This window comes from Eulemur rufifrons, chromosome 4, assembly GCF_041146395.1.
Source record: "Eulemur rufifrons isolate Redbay chromosome 4, OSU_ERuf_1, whole genome shotgun sequence".
NCBI lineage: Eukaryota > Metazoa > Chordata > Mammalia > Primates > Lemuridae > Eulemur > Eulemur rufifrons.
The window spans coordinates 80,982,094-81,002,307 of NC_090986.1; the positions used below are offsets into that span (position 1 = coordinate 80,982,094).

Below are 20,214 nucleotides of genomic sequence, written 5' to 3' on the forward strand. Positions count from 1 at the left end.
ATATGCAAAACAATGAAGTTGGACTCCCATCTTACACTGTATATAAAAATTAACTCAAATGAATCAAAGACTTAAATGTTAGAGCTAAAACTGTAGAACTCTTAGAAGAAAATATAAGGGGAAAGTTTCATGACATTGGATATGGCAGTGATTTCTTAGATATGACAATAAAAGCAACAGAAGAAAAAATAGATACATTGGAGTTCATCAAAATTAAAAACTTGCGTTCATCAGAGGACACTATCAAGAGGGGGAAAAGACAACCAACAGAATGAGAGAAGATACTTGGAAGTCCTGTCTCTGATAAGGGTCTACTATCAGAATATATAAAGAACTCTTACAACTCAACAACAAAAAAAATGAAGAACTGAATTAAAAACCAGGCAAAGGACTTTACTGTTTCTCCAAAGAAGATACACAAACAACCAACACACACATGAAAACATGCAGAACACCATTAGTTATTAGGTTAGTACGAATTAAAATCATAGTGACATATCACAACACATCTATCCAAATGACTAAAACTAAAAAACATTGACAACACCAAATGATTGCAAGAATGCAGAGAAAGTGGATCACTCATTTATTGCTAATGGGAATGTAAAACCGCCACTCTGGAAAACAGTAATTGCACTTCCGGGGCATCTACCTCAGAGAAAACCTGTGTTTACACAAAAACCTGGACACAAATATTTTTAGCAGCTTAATTTGTAATAGCCAAAACTGGAAACAACTCAGATGTCCTTCAGCAGGTAAATGGCTAAACTGTGGTAATGCATACCATGAAACACAACTCGGCAATAAAAAGAAACAGACAATTGAAACAGCAACAGTTACAACAACCTGGATGAATCTCCAGAGAATATTGCTGAGCAAAAATAGGCTAATACCTAAAGAGGTTACATACTGTATGATTCCATTTATATAACATTTTAGAAATGACAAAATTGTAGAAATGGAGAATTGATTAGTAGTTGCCAGAGGATAAAGAGAGGGTGGGAGAAGGAGGAAGTTGGTGTGGCTATAAAAGAGCAACATGAGGGATCCTTGTGGTGAAGGAAGTGTTCTGTGTGTTGACTGTGTCAAGTTATGGTAGTATACTGTGGTTTTGCAAGTTGTTACCATTACAGAATAATGAGTGAAGGGAATAGGGGATCTTTTTGTTTTGTTTCTTACAATTGCATGCAAATCCATAATTATCTCAAAATTAAAAGGTTTCATTTTGTTTTATTTTAAAAAGAACTCATGGGGAATGTGCATTTGTATGCATTTGTTCTTTGAGTTATGTGTTCTTCTAGACTGGGTTTTGTGCCATTTGTTCTTTTTCTATTTCTTGCTACAGTCCCTTTGTGTAGTCATGCCATATCTTTTCCTTATACTCATGCTCTGTCCAGACTTTCTTTTTGCTCTGGTAGAGCATAAATGAGATTCTCCTTAACACTCTTCCCACCTTACCTGGAACTAATTTATCTTTTTTCCCCTGAGCTGCAGGTACTACATATTGATCCACTATTCTGTAGACTGAAGGAGTAGTGACAAGAGAGAGAAGGAAGGTCCCTGGGCTAAATGCAGCCCTTGCTGGAGGTTGTCCTATGTTCTGTTCTCTCTCTGATCCTATTAAATGTTCTAGAGTCTAGACCACAGCCCATTCTTCGTCTCCGAGGTATACCCACCCTGTGGGCTTCCCATTGTTCCCTCAAATTAACATAGTGCCCTGGAAGATGGTGAGCCCTTAAAGCCCTTCCTCACTCTGCTCAAGTCCCACCAAGCTCCAAGTAGGAGCTTCTACAAGGGGATTTTCCATGACTTGTCTCAGGGTTATTTCACCCCATTAATCTACTTATCACTGAATTGAAGGTTTTAATGAACTCCTAATGCAATAATCTTGCATCCGCCTTCTGCTTCTTAGAAGCAGGGTTAGGGGTAGGATTAGGAGACCTGATGGACCATCCCACACCTGAATCTACTGTTTCTTTCTCTGACTGCCTTTTTTCAAATTATTTGGCTTAAATTTATACCCACTTTTGCTGTTTGGTGCTATTTTTTTTTTTTTTAGCAGTTTTGTTATTCTTTTTGCTGTTTATTTGATTAAAGAATTAAAGAAGAATCTGTGAATCTGTCTCACTGATTACCTTTAATAGAATTCTCACCTATTAATTTTATAATTAGGAAAAACAAGTGTTTTGCATGTATTTCTGACATTCTGCAAGAACTCAAACACTTTGATTTCTCTTGTTGTTGCTTCCTTAGAAAATGTAAAATAACATTTATTTCACTATTCTAAGCTCCCTTTTTGGCCTAATCTAAAATTTTATTTACTGCTAAAATCTAACTTGAATATTTTAGCCCTTATTGTTTTTCTCCTGCTTAAACAAAGATGATTATAGAATAGTGTTATACAAAGTAACATACAGAAAGAATGGCTATATTCCTCTTTTCTACCATTTTTTCCTCTTTTTTTTTTTTCCTGCAAGAATCATTTCTGGGTATTGTCCTAAGAGTTCTACTCTATAGGTTTCATTTTTATTCTTATTTATAATTATTTAAAATTACATGATTTTTTTTTTTTATAGGAACCAACAGCGAAAGAACCTGAAATTAAGACAACCCTTCAGATACATTTCTTTGGAAAAAGAGGAGAAAGGAAACTTCATTATAAAGAATTTCGAAGGTAAATGCAAATACTTGTATTCATTTGGGGAAATTTTATGAGTAAGAAATGAAGAAACTAAACATTTTTATTTCGAAGAACTACATACCATAAAACTAAGGACTATTTGTTGGATCTATATCATTTTTATCTCTGAGAACTAAACCTATAAAACATAAACTAAAGTTACTATGCTCAAAATATTCTAACCTGTTATGAAAAAGTAGTATCTATTTTATAGAACACAATAAATAATCCTTTTTGACAACTTAATGTTTTCATCTAAGAGACATGCCACTAGTATCAGTTTGTTCTTAATGCAAAGCAAACAAGCCCAACTTAAAACAACAGCCATTTATTATTTACAAGAGTCCTTGGGTCAGTTGGGCAGTTCTGATGGTGCCAGAATCAACTGATGTTGGCTGGATGGGCTGGCTGGCAGCTCTCTTTTCCATGATGGCATCAGCTGGGACAACTCAGCTCTGTTCTACTTAATCTGATTCTCTAGAACAAAGGTTGCAAACTTTTTCTGCAAAGGGACAAATAATAAGTGTGGTCTCTACCGCAATTACACAACTCTATGGTTGTAGTGTGAAGGCAGCCATAGCAGTTCATTAACAAAGAAACATGCCCATGTTCCAGTAAAGCTTTACATTAACATTAATTTTAAGCAGCTTATTTAACCTCCCTGAGTTCATTTCTTTATCTATAAAATGGGATTAATAATACTTACATTATATGATTATTATAAACATTAAAATTCAGTGTCCTGTTTTTATTCATAATACCTTCGGCCCAAGGAGAATAACTCCATGCAAAATGAAACAGTGTGCTTCCCTGTGCTGCTTACTAACCAAAGTCTTAACACAAATATCAGAAAGCAGTAGAGAATGGTAGGGAAAAATGCTGATTTAGGAGGCAGAAGACCTGCATCTTGTTGAGCTCAGTTTAATAAAGACCTGTTTGAGTGCATACTATATGCTATTATTTGTCAAGTTGTATCTCAGACACTAACTATAGTCCCTCCTGGAGACTATCTAATAAACACATAGAAAAACATTTACATGCATTGCAGTCTGTGCTTTCCTAGAATAACAGGGTACTTTGGTCGCACAGAAGATCACTTAGTGTGCCCTGTATTGAAGGTTGGGAGTAGGTGATCAGGGGGAGCTTTCTTGAAGAAGTAGCACCTAAGCTGAGTCCTCACAGATGAGCAGGAATTAACAGGCAGAAGTGTTTGGGCAGGCAGGCATTTGAGGGCAGGAGAGCAGCAGGAGCACAGACATAGAGGCATGAAAATGTATGGTTTGTGAAGGGAATTACGAGCAGCTGGGACTAGATAGAGTAGTGAGCATCAGGTGGTGAGAATGGAGGCTGGGGAAGTATGTACTTACCTGTGGAAGGTTTTACATGCCGTGAGACAGAACTTGTTCATTTAACTCAGTGACGGGAGGCCCTGAAGAATGATACATGTAGGATACTTGTCAGATGTGCCCAGCACTCTGCCAGCAGAGTGAAGGATAGATCTTCTGAGAGAGAAAACCATCCAAATAGTCTACGAAAGAAATGATAAGAGCCTTGAGATAATGTAGTGGCAATAAGGATTTTGCGGTGGGAGAGATTTCCAGGTACAATTAGGAAATAAAATTGTAGGGCTTAGTGATTGATTAGATTTGAGGAATGAGTAAGAATCCATGAAGATTCAAATTTCTGAATTATATCCTAGTCTCCCTTGCTGTTAGCTGGCAGCAAAACTTGGGCAAGTCATTCAACCTCTCTAGAACAATTTTTCTCAACAAAATTTTAAGCCATACCTCTTCTTATATACTCAAAATATCACTCTCTCAATGTTTCTTGAAGTTTCCAAATAAAGTATCATGATTTAAAACAAGGCAAAGTCATTATCATATTAATAGTACTTTTTCAAACTATATTCCCACAGATACTAATACATCACCCCACTTTATTTTAAGATTCCCTAACTAGTTAATTTTTAAAGTTGCTCCTAACTTTAATTTTCTTTAATGGGAATGATTTTATTTATAAGTCTTACTTTAAACTTTTTTTAATTAATTTTACTATAAATAATGGGCCCTGTGAAATTTGTCATACCATCATGTAATTTTTTTTAAAAAGATCTAATTAACAACAAAAAAAAATACTTTAAATGCAGTTTTTCAGGAGCTTAATCTCTTGGATAAAGCAAAGTATCCCTAAAGTTAAAATTATAATTAGGCCTGGCATGGTAGCTCACTCCTGTACTCCAAGTACTTTGGGAGGTCAAGGCCAGGAGAAGCACTTGAGGCCACAGGAGTTCAAGACCAGCTTTGGCAATATAGCAAGACCCCATCTCTACAAAAACAAAAAGGGTTTTCTTTAATTATCCCGGTGACTGAGCACAAGTATTGCAGGTTACAGTAAGCTATGATCTGGCCACTGTACTCCAGCCTGGGTTACAGAGCAAGACCTTATCCCTAAAATATAAATAAATAAATAAAGTTAAAATTATATTGGACTGGACACAGTGGCTCATACCTATAATCCTAGGCCTCTGGGAAGCCAGGGTGAGAGGATTGCTTGAGGCTAGAAGTTTGAGACCAGCCTTGAGCAAGAGCAAGAGTAAGACTCTGTCTCTACTAAAAATAGAAAAATTAGCCAGGTATGGTGGCATGCACCTATAGTCCCAGCTACTTTGGAAGCTGAGGCAGAAGGATCACTTGAGCCCAGGAGTTGGAGGTTACAGTGAGCTATGATGACGCCACTGTACTCTAGCCTGGGGCAACAGAGTGAGACTCTGGCTCAAAGAAAGAAAGGAACTTGAACCCCACTTCTCACTAACCCCTTCATATTAAAAAATAAAATAAAATTTTATAAAATAAAAAAACATACAAACTGTTTATTTAGAATGTGTCTGGTGGCTTGTCTACTATAAATCTTCAATTCACATATGTACAGATCATGTTCCAGATTTTCATGTCATAATAAGATATGCAATTTTACACTTAAAGAGAAAGGATTATCATAAAATGTACTTACATTCTTCAAAAGTAGTATAATTAGTTAAGACAAAAGTAGCTCGGCCGGGCACGGTGGCTCACGCCTGTAATCCTAGCACTCTGGGAAGCCGAGGTGGGTGGATTGTTTGAGCTCAGGAGTTCGAGACCAGCCTGAGCAAGAGCGAGACCCCGTCTCTACTAAAAATAGAAAGAAATTATATGGACAACTAAAAATATATACAGATAAAATTAGCCGGGCATGGTGGTGCATTCCTGTAGTCCCAGCTACCCGGGAGGCTGAGGCAGGAGGATTGCTTGAGCCCAGGAGTTTGAGGTTGCTGTGAGCTAGGCTGACGCTATGGCACTCTAGCCTGGGCAACAGAGTAAGACTCTGTCTCAAAAAAAAAAAACAAAAGTAGCTTAAACCAGACAGTGTATAGTTTAACAGCAATGAAGTTTATAATATTTCAGCCTCTGGTAGAGGCTAAGATAGAGCCTAAAGAAAAAGAAAAAGGAAAGAAACAAGTTAGTAATGTTTTTAGATCATATGTTCTGCTGCCCTAATTCACTGCACACTCATCTGAAAGTAAAGTGTGCTTTAACAATCCTAATAAGAACCAATTGAATGTCATCACAGTGTAATAAAACTCAGTAAAAAAAAAGGCAAAGTATGTCTGTAAAATACTTTGTTGATATGTCAGTCCAAGCTTGAAATGCTTTAACTTTTAGATAAAGTTCTGCTTTGACCAGTAAGAAGCATGGCATTGATACATCTGTGTCTGCAAAACATTCAGACAATGCAGGTAGCAGACTTGTCTACCACATACATAGAAGCCTAAGATCAAACTCATCCTTCCTGCTTTTAAGGTTTAAGGGATAAATGTAGAACTTCAAGCAAGTAATTTTTTAACAGTGGCAATTTTTCTCCCATTCAACCTCTTTTTTCAACCCATGTATATTTTCATTTAAATTGTGACATGACAGATAGTACAGATCTTTAACATGTGGAAAAGTGACTAAAGGGATCTGCAACATATTAAAACTTGTGGGGATCATAGTACTTTTCACATGATTTAGGTTATAAATAAATCAAGTGTAGTATTTCTGGGTTCTTGTTCAAAGAAAATATATTTTAACCTGATATCCTTTCAACTTGCACCTTTCTCAGGAAGCTATTGCTGACAGTTAGATCAAAGTGCCATGTTGTTTTTATAAGAAAGGAATGTTGAGTCATATAGACATAGGTTATCATCCAAAAGATTATAAATACTTTTAGGTAGATCTAAGCTTTTGATGCAAAGCCATTGATTACATCAATCAATGTTGGTACCTAGAAAATTATTGGGAACTATTTATTATGTTAACATCCTAAAAGAAGTATCCCACCTAAATTTTAAATTTCTCTGATTCCTGATAATTTTCCTTTGTTGAAAAAATTGTTTACCATGAAATTTTATTTTCTATGAATGTATCAAAGCAACAATTTACGTAATTTTTAAATCTTTAAGTTTATCAAAATGTAGGTTGCCAGGTATAGTTTATGCAAACTGAGTATAGAGCGAAGCAAGCATTGGACTTTGTCAGCTTCTCTGCATCCTCCCTCTCCCTGCCCTGCTCCGCACAGCACTCGTGCTTGCCCTGCTCACCACATCGACAGCACAGCCACTCAGGAGGTAACAGTGAAGACACTTCACAGTCCCCTTTACAGTATTATGGTTGAATGCCACTAGTTACTTATACCAATTTTGTATTTTAACATTTAGATTTATGGAAAATTTACAAACAGAGATTCAAGAAATGGAATTCCTCCAGTTTTCTAAAGGTTTGAGTTTCATGAGAAAAGAAGACTTTGCAGAGTGGCTACTTTTTTTCACTAACACTGATAATAAAGACATTTATTGGAAAAATGTGAGAGAGAAGCTGTCAGCAGGAGAGGTTGGTACACCCTTTTTGTGTGTATGTGATAAGATGAAATAAGTTGGACATGTTTTTTTTTTTTTTTTTGGACATGTTTTTATAATTAAATAAAGTAACTTCTAAATTAACCAAGACTATGCTAATCTCTATTATTTAAGCATAAAATCAATTTGAAGAACATTTTCTACATACTATTTTCCTGTGAATGAACTGCCTAAGACAGAATCAATCTAGCAACTATGAGTGTTGCATTTCCAGTAAAGTTAGGAATAAGACAAGAATCCACTATCACTACTGATGTTTAATATCATTCTGGAAATCTTAGCCAGTGCAAATTAAAAGAGTATAAAAATTTGAAAGGAAGTAGCAGTTGTCTTTGTTTGCATATGATGTGATTAGATGCCTAGAGAATCCACTTGAAAAACCATTAGAAACCATAAGAATTCAATAAAGTGTAACAATGCTAATATATTAGAAGCAGCAGCTGTCTTATGTACAAATCACAGGTGAGAAAATATAATAGCATGCATGTGTGTGTGTATGTATGAGATGCAGGAAAAGATGATCGCAAAGCTATTATAATGATTACTGTACAGTGGTGAGATACCAAGTGATTTTTACTTTCTTTATACCTTTATGTATTGTTTCAAAAAATTTTGGGGAATGGGCATGTATTTTTATATAACTTTGTAAAAAGCTATTTATACTGTGAGAAAAAAATAAAATATAATCCCATTTATAATTGCAAGAGAAATGTATGATTAGGTTATTAAATATAAAATATCCTATTTCAAATCAAAAGTGTAGTTTATTATATCTCAAACAAGAAGCAGTACAGTTAATCCAAGTATGTGCCTAAACTGCCAACAGAGTTTTGCTATCTTAACAGTAGCTTGCTTATGCCAGCAGCAAAGAAGCCTGGAGACTGAGTGACCATGAAATCACATTTTCCAGAGCTTGTTGAGATTTGAATATTTTTCCTTCCAAGAAGTGGTCCAAAGCCTGCAAGAAGTGGTACTCAGTGGGCGCAAGGTCTGGTGAATATGGTGGATGACAGAGAGTTTCCAAGGCCAGCCTCTGTAGTTTGAGCAGTGTTGTTTGTGTGACTTGTGGTCAAGCGTTGTCTTGCAAAAGGATTGGGTTGTCTTGACCAATCTCAGCTGCTTAATCGCAAGCATCCTCATCATTTCATCCAGTTGGTTGCCATAGACATCCACTGCAATCAATTGACCAGGTTTCACAAAGCTGTAATGGATAATACCAGTGCTGGACCACCAGACAAACACCATTAGCTTTTTTGATGAATATTTGGTTTTGGACTGTGTTTCAGCACTTCATCTTTATCCAGCCATTGTGCCGAACGCTTACAATCGTCAAAAAGAATCCGTTTTTTCACACACAACGATACAGTGTAGAAATTGTTTGCCTTTATGTCGTGACAGCAAAGAAAGGCAAGCTTTGAGATGATCTCTCTTCTGACACCCATTTAATTCATGTGGTACCCATCTATCCAGCTTCTTTACCTTGCCCATTTGTTTCAGATAGTCCAATATCACTGTCACCCTCACCCTCACCTTCAGGTTGTTCACGTGGCTCATTTTCAGAATTAAAATCACCAGAACTTCTCAAATCGTTGATGTACTGTGCGTTCATTAGCCACATCCTTCTCAAACACTTCATTGATATTTAGAGCTGTCTGCGCTGCATTGGTTCCACAGTGGAACTCATATTCGAAAATAACATGAGTTTTTTACTTATTCATGGTTTCACAAAAATTGCCCTAAAAAAAAATTTGAAAGATAATCACAAGCCAAACCATGAGTTTGCAAGACTGATGATGCACCTTCACAATAAAAATAAGAAGTATCAGAGTGAAATGTCAGAGATATCAACTTTCAAGCTTAGTTCTTAAGGAAATCAGACGTTTCATACTTAATAACCTAATAACAATTACAAATTTAACAAAAAATGAATAAAACTTTACAGCCTTGATGGATATAAAAGAAAACTTACCTAATTATAGAGATATCCTCTATTATTCAGTAGGAAGTCTTAGAATTATAAACAGAGCAGTTCTGTCTTCAATTAGTCTTTAAGTTATATTATTATATTAGTCAGAACAGCCCAAGTTTGCTGCAGTTACAAAGTAACCCTGAAATCCCCCTGGCTAACACAACATAGGTTTCTTTCTCACACATGCCATATTTTCATTGTGGGCTGGTAGGAGGCTCTGTCCCCACTTGCTCGGGAGTCCAAACTCCACAATCTCTGCCATCTGAGACTTCTGTCATCTGGGGAAGCACCATCCTCAGAGGCCATGGCAGGAGAAGAAAGGAGGGAGTCACATTCCAGCAATTAATGTTTTGGCCTGGACATATCACATGACACTTGGCTACTGGCCAGACTAATCACATCGCCCCACCTGAAAGCAAGAAGGCAAAGAAATGCAGTCTTTCGTATGAGCAAGGATCAGAAAAGAACCAAATATTAGTGAACACTAATGGCTTTCAATAAAAATACCATTGGATTCTTGGGAGGGAACTAGATAAGCCAAGCCACAAAAGTTTATGTGAAAAGAATGCCAACATATTAAAATATATCATCCAGCCGTGGTAACTAAAACAGTTTGTTACTGACAATGAATTTTACAGAGTCTAGAAATAGACTAAAATACTAGAGTATATATAAGGTAGTATTTCAAAGTAGTTGGGTGAGAGAAGAATTATTGATAAATGGCATTGGGATAATTCATTGGCCATCTGAGGGAGAAAATGAGCATAAATCTCTGCTCATTACTCTAAAATTCCAGATGGATCAGAAAATTAAATGTTGGCAAGAAAAATGAAACTGAGTAAGTATAGAAGAAAACTTAGAAACAATGTATCATTTTAGAGTTTAATATATCTTTCTAAGCAAAACCCAGAACCTTTCAAGGAAAAATTGATAAAATTACTAAGAATTAAAATTTTCTTGCCTCCCCTCATCCTCCCCCAAAAGAAAAAAATTAATAGAATGAAGAATATTGACAAGTAGTAGATCAATTTTCTTAATTTATAATGGGATCTTTTTTTTTTTTGTAATTTATTTATTTATTTATTTTTTGAGTCAGAGTCTCGCTCTGTTGCCCAGGCTAGAGTGCCATGGCGTCAGCCTCGCTCACAGCAACCTCAAACTCCTGGGCTCAAGCGATCCTCCTGCCTCAGCCTCCTGAGTAGCTGGGACTACAGGCATGTGCTACCATGCCCGGCTAATTTTTCTATATATATTTTTAGCTGTCCGTATAATTTCTATTTTTAGTAGAGGCGGGGTCTTGCTCTTGCTCAGGCTGGTCTCGAACTCCTGAGCTCAAACAATCCACCTGCCTTGGCCTCCCAGAGTGCTAGGATTACAGGTGTGAGCCACCTCGCCCGGCCTATGATGGGATCTTAAAAAATCAGTAGGTATGAAGAACTTAAAAGGGTCTGAGATTTTTTTCCCTATTTAATATATGATATATATTTTATATATATATTTTATATATGATATATATAATATATAATAAGAACTTGAAAATCAACATGATAATGATAAAGTGTCTGAGATTTTATCCGTTTGCAAGTTAGCCTACTCAGTTTCATGGATGCTTGCAGAAGATACGAGACTATTGGGTCAGAGACAAAGAACTTTATTATTCGTAACATATCAACAGCATGAACAACATATGTGTGTCAGTTCCCCTTGCCTCCCATGCCCATGGGGGTGAGGCTGAGGCCCAGGTGGATGCTGCCCAAACAGTAGATTCACTTCATACCTGAAGAATTTCATCTTGGGGCAAATCCAAATCTTTTATAATGGGCAGTAAGCAAGCCTTCTTGACGTTTGCTTCAGAGGGAGGCATTTTATATTCATTATATTGGATGGCAAACAAAGCTGTGATAGCAAGACACAATCTATATTCAAGGCTGTGTACTATACAAATATCCTTGGAAAGGTAGTCTGGAACAAAAGGGCACTTGGACCCTCTGTTTCAAAGTTGTACAGAAACATGAGACTCTTGGGGAGTTGTCTCCTGCAATAGGACCCATTAGAAATCTGGGCAAAGGACATGAGAAGAAAAACACACAAGTAACTAATAAACATGTCAAAAATGTTTAACTCTATTCACAATTAAAGACATACAAATTCAGACATTACTGAGATACTATTTTTCACCTATCAGAAAAGCAAACATCAAAAAGGTTGCACCCAGTGCTTGCTTTGGGATCATCATATAGAGAAGCACCCACTCTTTCATTAATATTTGTGCTGATAAATATACTTAGTTTTTTTCGGGTTTTTTCCCCTCTTTACCTATCATCTTACAGATATACTATTAAGAAAATAAAGCAAAGTATCGAAATGTGTGAAGATATTCCCACTGTGTAAAACAAGATGCGTGTGCATGCTTTTATATGAGTAGAATATTTCTGGAAGGATACAAAAGGAATTGCTAACAGTGCTTACCTCTGGGGAAGGGAACTAGGTATCGGAAGAGGAAGGAAAACTTTTCATTTATCCTTTGTATGGTTTGAATTTTTTACCATGTGCATATATTACTTTTTCAAAAATAATTAAAATTTTAAAAGTGAAAATTTCATAAATTCACAAAAGCTGAAAGCAGTGAAACTTGAGTAAGACCACACATATATAAAAGGCATGATCCTAAAGGTCCCTACAAAGAGAAACTTTTTTTCAGGCAGGGAAGAATTTACTTTCAAATTAAGAATTTTTCTATTTTGTTTACTTTTTAATGGAAGAACTAGGTTTTTTTAACTTATTTTTGTTTGTTTTGTTTTTAAGTTCATAGGTTTTAAAGTCAGATGGATCAAGGTTCAAATCCTAATTGTCCTATTTGGTAGACGCTGAAGGGTTACTTACCTAACATTTAGAGAGGCTAAGATCATTCACGTAGTAAATGGCAGAATTTCAGCATAGGTCCATCTAACTCCAAAACCCAGTGCTCTTAGTGCTAATCCACTCATATCATGTAGCAGAAAGGGCCCATTTAACAGACTATATTAGTCTCCTGGGCTGCCATAACAAAATACCACAGACTGGGCAGCTTAAACAACAGAAATTTATTTCTCATAGTTTCCCCGCAGACTGGAAGTCCAAGATCAAGGTGCCAGCAAGGCCAGTTGGTGAGGCCTCTCTCCTCAGCTTGCACACAGCGCCTTCTCACTGCACCCCTTACGTGGCTATTTCTTTGTGTACGTGCTTGGAGGGGGTGGGAAGAGAGCTCTGTTGTCTCTTCCTCTTCTACAGCTACACTAGTCTTATCAAATTAGGACCTCATTTAACCTTCGTTACCTCTTTGTAAGCTCTATCTCCAATTACAGTCACATTGAGGGTGAAGGCTGCAACTTGTGAATTTGGAGGGGACACGATTCATTCCATAACATGGGGCCATCCTGAAGTTTGCACTGCACCACTCCCAGAGGCCCCTTCACACGTGGACGGTCTGCATAGCTGTGCATAGTGGCCCTGCTGGTTACTCTCTTGTGATTCCACCTAACCTCTAAACCTATAATTCTGTTGTTCCTCTGTGTCTCAGACTTTTTAATGAACTTGCTTAGAGAGATCTAAGTTCATAAGCTTTATGAAAGACAGTTACAAGATTATTTGATGTATTTACAAAATTGTAATAACAACTCTTTATGTTATTAGAGCATTAGTTTGGATGAGTTCAAGTCATTTTGCCATTTTACAACCCACTTGGAAGACTTTGCTATCGCCATGCAAATGTTTAGTTTAGCTCATCGCCCTGTCAGACTAGGTAAGTTATATGAATCATTTAATTTTTATTATCTATAAGCAATTTCACTGTATTCTTCAAGTAGATGATACCAATCAAAGAGCCTATTATTGGTAAAATAATTGGCCTTTTAATTCAATGTGGTTATTCTAGATTTATAACACCAACACTCCTATATAACAGTTATTTTATTGGCTTTTATTTTCTCATTTTCCTAAAGAGAAGGAAATATTTAAATATGTGTGTTTAAATCATTGATTAAAATAGTGTGCCTATCTTGTGGCTACTCTCATGACATTTCTCAACCAAATTTATGATTTGAATAGGTTCTTGATGAGTATTTTTGGTTTTGTTTTACTTCGCAAATAATAACAATTTTGGCATGTTTTTACTTCTCAAATAATGAAAATTGAAGTTAATTCCACTTAGACTATTTCATGTGGTTGATGAGTTTTATGTGTATTCTTTGTTTTTTTTTTTTTTTTTTTTTTAGCGGAGTTTAAGAGAGCTGTGAAAGTAGCAACAGGGCAGGAGCTCTCAAACAATATTTTGGATACTGTCTTCAAGATCTTTGATTTGGATGGTGATGAGTGTCTCAGTCATGAAGAGTTTCTTGGGGTGTTAAAAAACAGGATGCATCGAGGTTTATGGGTAACAGATTTTGAGTTTTTAAATACATGTTTACATGTAATTAACTGAATGGTATTAAACTTAGAATTTGAGGCCGGGCGCGGTGGCTCGCGCCTGTAATCCTAGCACTCTGGGAGGCCGAGGTGGGCGGATTGTTTGAGCTCAGGAGTTCGAGACCAGCCTGAGCAAGAGCGAGACCCCATCTCTACTAAAAATAGAAAGAAATTATATGGACAGCTAAAAATATATATAGAAGAAATTAGCCGGGCATGGTGGTGCATGCCTGTAGTCCCAGCTACTCGGGAGGCTGAGACAGGAGGATCACTTGAGCTCAGGAGTTTGAGGTTGCTGTGAGCTAGGCTGACGCCACGGCACTCACTCTAGCCTGGGCAACAGAGTGAGACTCTGTCTCAAAAAAAATAAATAAATAAACTTAGAATTTGGGCAAAAGAGCAGAGTCGTTAAATGTAGTTTTTATCATTTGTAGATCATAAGCTGTGCTTAACACTAAAATATCTTGTACAGATGAGAGTCAGCATTTTTCTTTGCTTTTTTAAAAAAAAAAAAATCTGAATCTGCTCAGAAATCACTATTCAGAAATAGTAGCCTAGAGTTTGACTTTGGGTTTTGTAGTTAGATACACCTAGATCCAGATCCCATCTCTACCATGTATTAACTGCTGAATCTTGCAAAGCCACATAATTTTTCAGAGTCTCACACTCCTCATCTATATAATGGGGAAACTAATAGAATCCACCAGAAAGAATTAGTGTGAGAATTAAGTATAAAATACTTAGTGTGGTGGCTGAGACACATGAAGTCAATGTTAGCTGTTGTTTTTCACTTAAATCCACATATTAGTCTATAACTATAGAACAGATCAGTTTTGTGTAGATTATAATCTGCTAGAAGTGCTCTCACGAAAGAAGGCTGCAAGGGAAAAACTAGGGTCCAATATGGTAGGTGGGTAGTTAGGCTGGAAGAAAGGAAGGAGGGGGTCAGAGAGAGGGAGAGAATATGGTGCTGCTCATGAGGACAAAGCTGTTTGTTTACAACTTAGAAAAGCAATTCAGTTTCCTGGAACAAATGTAATTTGTTAATAAATACAATTTTCATTGGCAAACATGTTTTATAAGCTTTGTAGTCATCCAACATATTCCTGAAAATTAAACCAATTAAACCAATCTTTGCAGTTAACAATGTAATGTACCTGGGAGCCTCTTTGCCATTTCTTGGAAAATGTTAAAAAGAAGAGCTGTACGTCAGTGACAGGAAAAGGAACATATATAATCAAAAGTAGACTTTTGCTTCCACTGGGCTAATGTCCAGCAGTGCTGTGCTCCAGTGGTCACCAGGACCCAAGTATTTTCTAACCTTTACTTTTTCGTTTTGTTGAGAGGAGTAATAACCACACGGAATTTTTAATTCACAAAACACTTTATGAATTAGATTATTTCTTCTTAAAGCTTCTCATCAAATAAATTGTGACCTATCATTTCTTTTTTTAAATTTGGCCAAGGTCAAAATCAAAGTTTTAGGCTTATAATTTTTATTCAACATAAAGCACACCAGAAAAAGGGAAACATTATAAAATATTATAAAAGGAAAATATTATAAAACAATTAAATTTTAAAACCAGTGTATGCAAGAAGATGCCCCAGAGTCTTCCTTGTCTTCTTACAGAAGAAACTCCACTAACGTAAACTTAGTCTGCTTCCATTCCTTCGTACCCAAAGAATAGTCTCACGTTACACATTTTGCCATTTACCCTTATTTAACAGTTCTGTTGCAATCATCTTTTACAACATAATCCACCCTTGGCTACTTTTTGGAGGAATGTGGGAAGGAAATAAATAGAATCAAAGTACACATGAAATCATGTTTAACTTTGAAGAGAATGACCTCTTAATTTTTACTTTTGGTTAACAGGTACCGCAGCATCCAACTATGCAAGACTACTGGAAATGTGTGAAGAAAGAAAGCATTAAAGGAGTAAAAGAAGTCTGGAAACAAGCTGGAAAAGGTCCTTTTTGATAAAAGATAATATGGCAATATTGCTCCAAATGTCAGAATTTGTGATTTTTTTTTTAAATTATCAGCTGTTTGTCTTCTTAAGTCTTTATTGATATCCTTTGCAATGTAAACATACTTTGTACTTTCTTGCCTTTTTTTTTCTCCTATGATCTTGTCTGAAGACTTCTACTTGCTTTCTGATTCAATAACTTCATTAAAGAACTTAGCAAAAAGAAAAGAAGGTATTCTTTTACCCAAACAGATATTAGATTCTGCCAGAAGGGCTAGATTTGAAGTAATGTTTTACACTTCAGTAAGATGGAAAGCCTAGTTATTCACTGATTTCTTAGACACGATAGCAATGATATGCTTTCTGAAAGGATAAACAAGTACTTATGGCAAAAAAGTGCTTGATACACAAGGCCAGTATCAATTCCAGAAGTCCTGCTGATCCTAATAGGGTAAATGAAGTTAAAAACTTATTTCAGATTTTTCTCATCTGTGTCTTATGTCTCATAAATTTCTTGTATATTTTGTGTCAGTAGCTTAGCTATTTATTAGTTATCTTAAAAATAACATGTAAATTTCAATATCCTATCTGGAAGCAAAATAAAGTATTTACATAGATACAGAAAATATGAAGGTGCTCTTTATTTTACATGTGTTTTTTTCAAACTACATTTTAAAAAATTGTAAATACTCTCATCCCTTGTCAACATTAGTTTATGTTCTTGAAAACTAGTTTATTGGGAAAATTTATCACAAAATCAGAGTCTCATGGGATATATTGGGTTGTAGGAAATGTTCAAAATAAGAATCCATGAGCTTATACTGAGAATCAACTAATCGATTGATCAGTGGAGCAGAAGAAACCCCTCCCTTATAGTTGTTAAAGAATAAGGCCTTGAAATATGTTAATCTGCTAAGTTGGAAAACTCTACCTTACAATTTAATGTTTGAGGTTGGCAAGTTGACAAAAGCTTTTGTCCAATTATTTTATGACAAAAAAATTTATTTTGCTGCTAATTAAAAAACATTTTTGTTTTTTTAATTTGGGTATTATCTGTTTATGCTATTAGAATGTAAGTTCCATGACAGCAGGGATTTTTTCTTTATTCACCACTGTGTTCTTGAAACTTGAAACAACACCTGCCACATAGTAGATGCCCAATAAATATTTTGAGTAAATGAGTAAATAAGTCAGAAAGCTTTGGGCCAGTCATGAGAACATAGAAAATAAGCCACTGAAACAAGCAATGCAATGCTCATCCAAAACCTTTCCAGATAAAGGGAGCTCTAGCATTGAAGCATTCTCCTTTCATGACAAATCTATCCCTGTTAAAAGATGGGCACATGAAGTTACCAGAGCAACCTCTAATTACATTATTATGTATTATGGTATTCCAACCTCTCCTGGCCATGCTGTGACCTTTATGTGGATTTGTCCATTTGTGATCATTAAGACTCTTGGGCACATGCAATAGGAAACCATCTTGAAATAGGTTAGACAAAGGAGGAGTTCATTGGAAGGCTCCAGTGGTGTGTCACATGGTCAAGCTTGGGGAGGTCAGGGGAGCAGCTGGGATGTCGGAAAACTCCAACCAGGGACTTGAAACCACCAAAACTCTCTCCATGCTTTTCTCTGCTTCTGTCTGTGTAGCAATTTCATTCTCTTTCTCTGCACATGCACCAGAGAAGGTCTAACTTTATTCTCCCTGAAATTCAAAAATCCCTGGGAAAGGTGCTGATCAGCTGGCCCATCTGGACACAGGTTCCATCCCAGACCAATCCACTGTGGCCAGGAGTGTGGGGTCTATAAGAACATGGCAGCTTCCAAGACTCCAATCCATGGAAGGGTGGCAGGGGGGAGCATTTTCTAAAAGATGAAGGGAAGGGCACTGGGCAGGCACACAGCAGACTCTTACTCTGAAATGTGAAATTCTGTAAGCTAAAACTAGTTCAGGGGTCTCCAGGGGCATGCAGAGCAAGTTATACTCAACCCTAAGGGACCAGGGTGAAAGTCACATGTAAGAAGCCACATGTGGTGGCACTTGTCTGTAGGCCTAGGTGCTTGGGAGGCTGAGGTGGGAGGATCGCCTGAAGCCAGGAGTTCAAGGCCAGCGTGGGCAACGTTTCGGGGAACTTTCAAGATGTTGGCTGCTTGGCCAAAAGACACCAATGAACATGTTGCTCAAACAAATCTACATACTTAAGCCTTTTTCATCAATACATTTGACAGTATGCAATAAATTAAGAGTTATGTAAAAGCTTTTAACTTGATTCATATATTTCATTTTTTTTTTTCTCCTCCTAGGGCATGTTTTACTTTTATTGTGGGCCTAGAGGTGAGACAGGGATTTCGGTAAGCAGAGAGGAGCCATCTAAGGTCCTCAGCTGTCAGCCCTTTGAGTCCTGGGTTTTCCTTTTCTGAGCTCATAAGTGCCCCATATTCCTGCCACCCTCACCTCCGCCTGAGTGATGCACAAACAGAGGGCAAGAAGAAAGGAGAAATAGCAGTGCCCACCCTGCAGTGCTAGTGCCTTGAACAGTTCTCCAGATTCCAACTTCCCTGCCAACATCGTGACAAAGAAATAAAGATCCAACATCAAGTGCATGTGTTGAGCAGCTGAACCGAATTCAGAGCCAGTCAGGGAGCAAAGTTTCAGGCATTCCTGACTTCAGAAGACAACCCATCGCCTGTGATTTGTTTAACCTCACCTATGCCTCTTAAGTGGCAGATATTTAACTCTAAACTGTAACAGTTAAGTGGATTTTTAAAGAAATTTCCCTGATATTCCCTGGGGAAGTACAAGGCAAACTGCAAAGTCAGAGTTTGATGCAAACAAAGGCAGCATAGGACAGGTGAATTACTAAATTCTATGCTGGGGTGCAAACTGACACTAATACCACCTCAGTGCCATAGGATAAATGAGACAAAAGAATGAAATGCAGGTAGGAAAACCATATTGAGAGAAATTAAAAGAATCCTACAAATCACTTGTAGTACTACAGTTGATTTAAAATAAAAGACTTAAATACAAACATTCCACAAGATGGCACCCTTGCTTTTCCAAAAATCTTTTTACCCTCCTTGCGCACCAAGCATGATCTTTAACAGACAAACCAAGTGCATGATAAGGAAGATATACAGAAAATTACAGAAAATCTCAAAAATGACTTGCTTACTGAAGGAGCAGCACCATAGGAGACTTTGGACTGACAAACCTCAGCTAAATATTGACGGACTAGTACAGCAAGGACCACAAAGTCGCACTGCATCTACCATTAGTGCACCCTGCGTGTGTTTAGTTACATTCGGTGAAGAAGGAAATTAATTTTAGGAATCTCTAGGCAACGCCTTATTGCTGGCCAGCTTATTTCTTCAGCAGCATCATTACCAAATCTCTATTGGTATTTACCATTTCATGCACTCTGCTAGGTACTGGTCTTCTTTCTAGGAAAGTTCTCTTTCCAGGAAGACGAAATGAGAGAAAATGGTTTGCTTGTAATACTTATAACATCTTTGCATACTTAGAAGAGAGAGGCTAAAAGAAAAAAATACTTATAACACCTGGGTTTATATGGCATTTAAACATTCAGTACTGGGAGGAAAATATTAATAACTCCTTTATGCTTTGCAAAATGTCGTACAAGCTCTTCCCAAGTACAAAACTTTATGACCTAAAGAGAATTAAAGGAATGTTCATTGCAGCATCTTTTCAAAAAATAAAAATTTGGAAACAACGTGAATGCCCCTCAGCATGACAATGGATAAATTGTGCTACAATTGTACAATAGAATTCTAGGCATCCGTTAAAATTGCGAAGGAATAAATGAACCTACATGACTCTGCTGTTTACTAAGCTATTGTCTCTCGGTTCCAGCCCCTCCCATACAGACTTGGCTTTGGGATGCTGGGGCGGTCCGGGACCCTGCAAATCGGGTTCCCTCAGCCTGCGGCTGGCGTGCTAGGCTCGGCCAACAGGGGGCAGTCGAGAGCGCCCGCAAGCTCCGAGGACTTGCTGCTCTGTGTCCCGTGTTATTTGTGTCCCCGCGGTCCAGCTTTCATCCTGGCAGCCGTTGGTACCAGTCTCTGGCCTTTTTTTCTTTTCTTTCTTTTTTTTTTTTTTTTCACTCCCTAAACCAGCCTCATTGTGTCCTCTCGCCGCCCCTGCCCTGCGCCAGGCACCAACACCAGCCACCAGGCACCCCTCCCTGGGCCCGGCGGGCCT

General features: G+C 37.2%; 1 protein-coding gene across 1 annotated transcript in view; it reads left to right on the forward strand.

Moving 5' to 3' along the window:
* The window catches only part of MICU2 (mitochondrial calcium uptake 2), a 74,600-nt gene extending 58,063 nt beyond the window's left edge, over positions 1-16,537 (forward strand). Inside the window, exons 8-12 of the mRNA XM_069467447.1 lie at positions 2,577-2,674; positions 7,413-7,584; positions 13,252-13,360; positions 13,833-13,990; positions 15,899-16,537. Coding sequence (XP_069323548.1) covers positions 2,577-2,674; positions 7,413-7,584; positions 13,252-13,360; positions 13,833-13,990; positions 15,899-16,003 — 642 coding nt within the window. The 3' untranslated portion in view covers positions 16,004-16,537. The remainder of the gene's footprint in view (positions 1-2,576; positions 2,675-7,412; positions 7,585-13,251; positions 13,361-13,832; positions 13,991-15,898) is intronic.
* Positions 16,538-20,214: the final 3,677 nt, after the last annotated feature.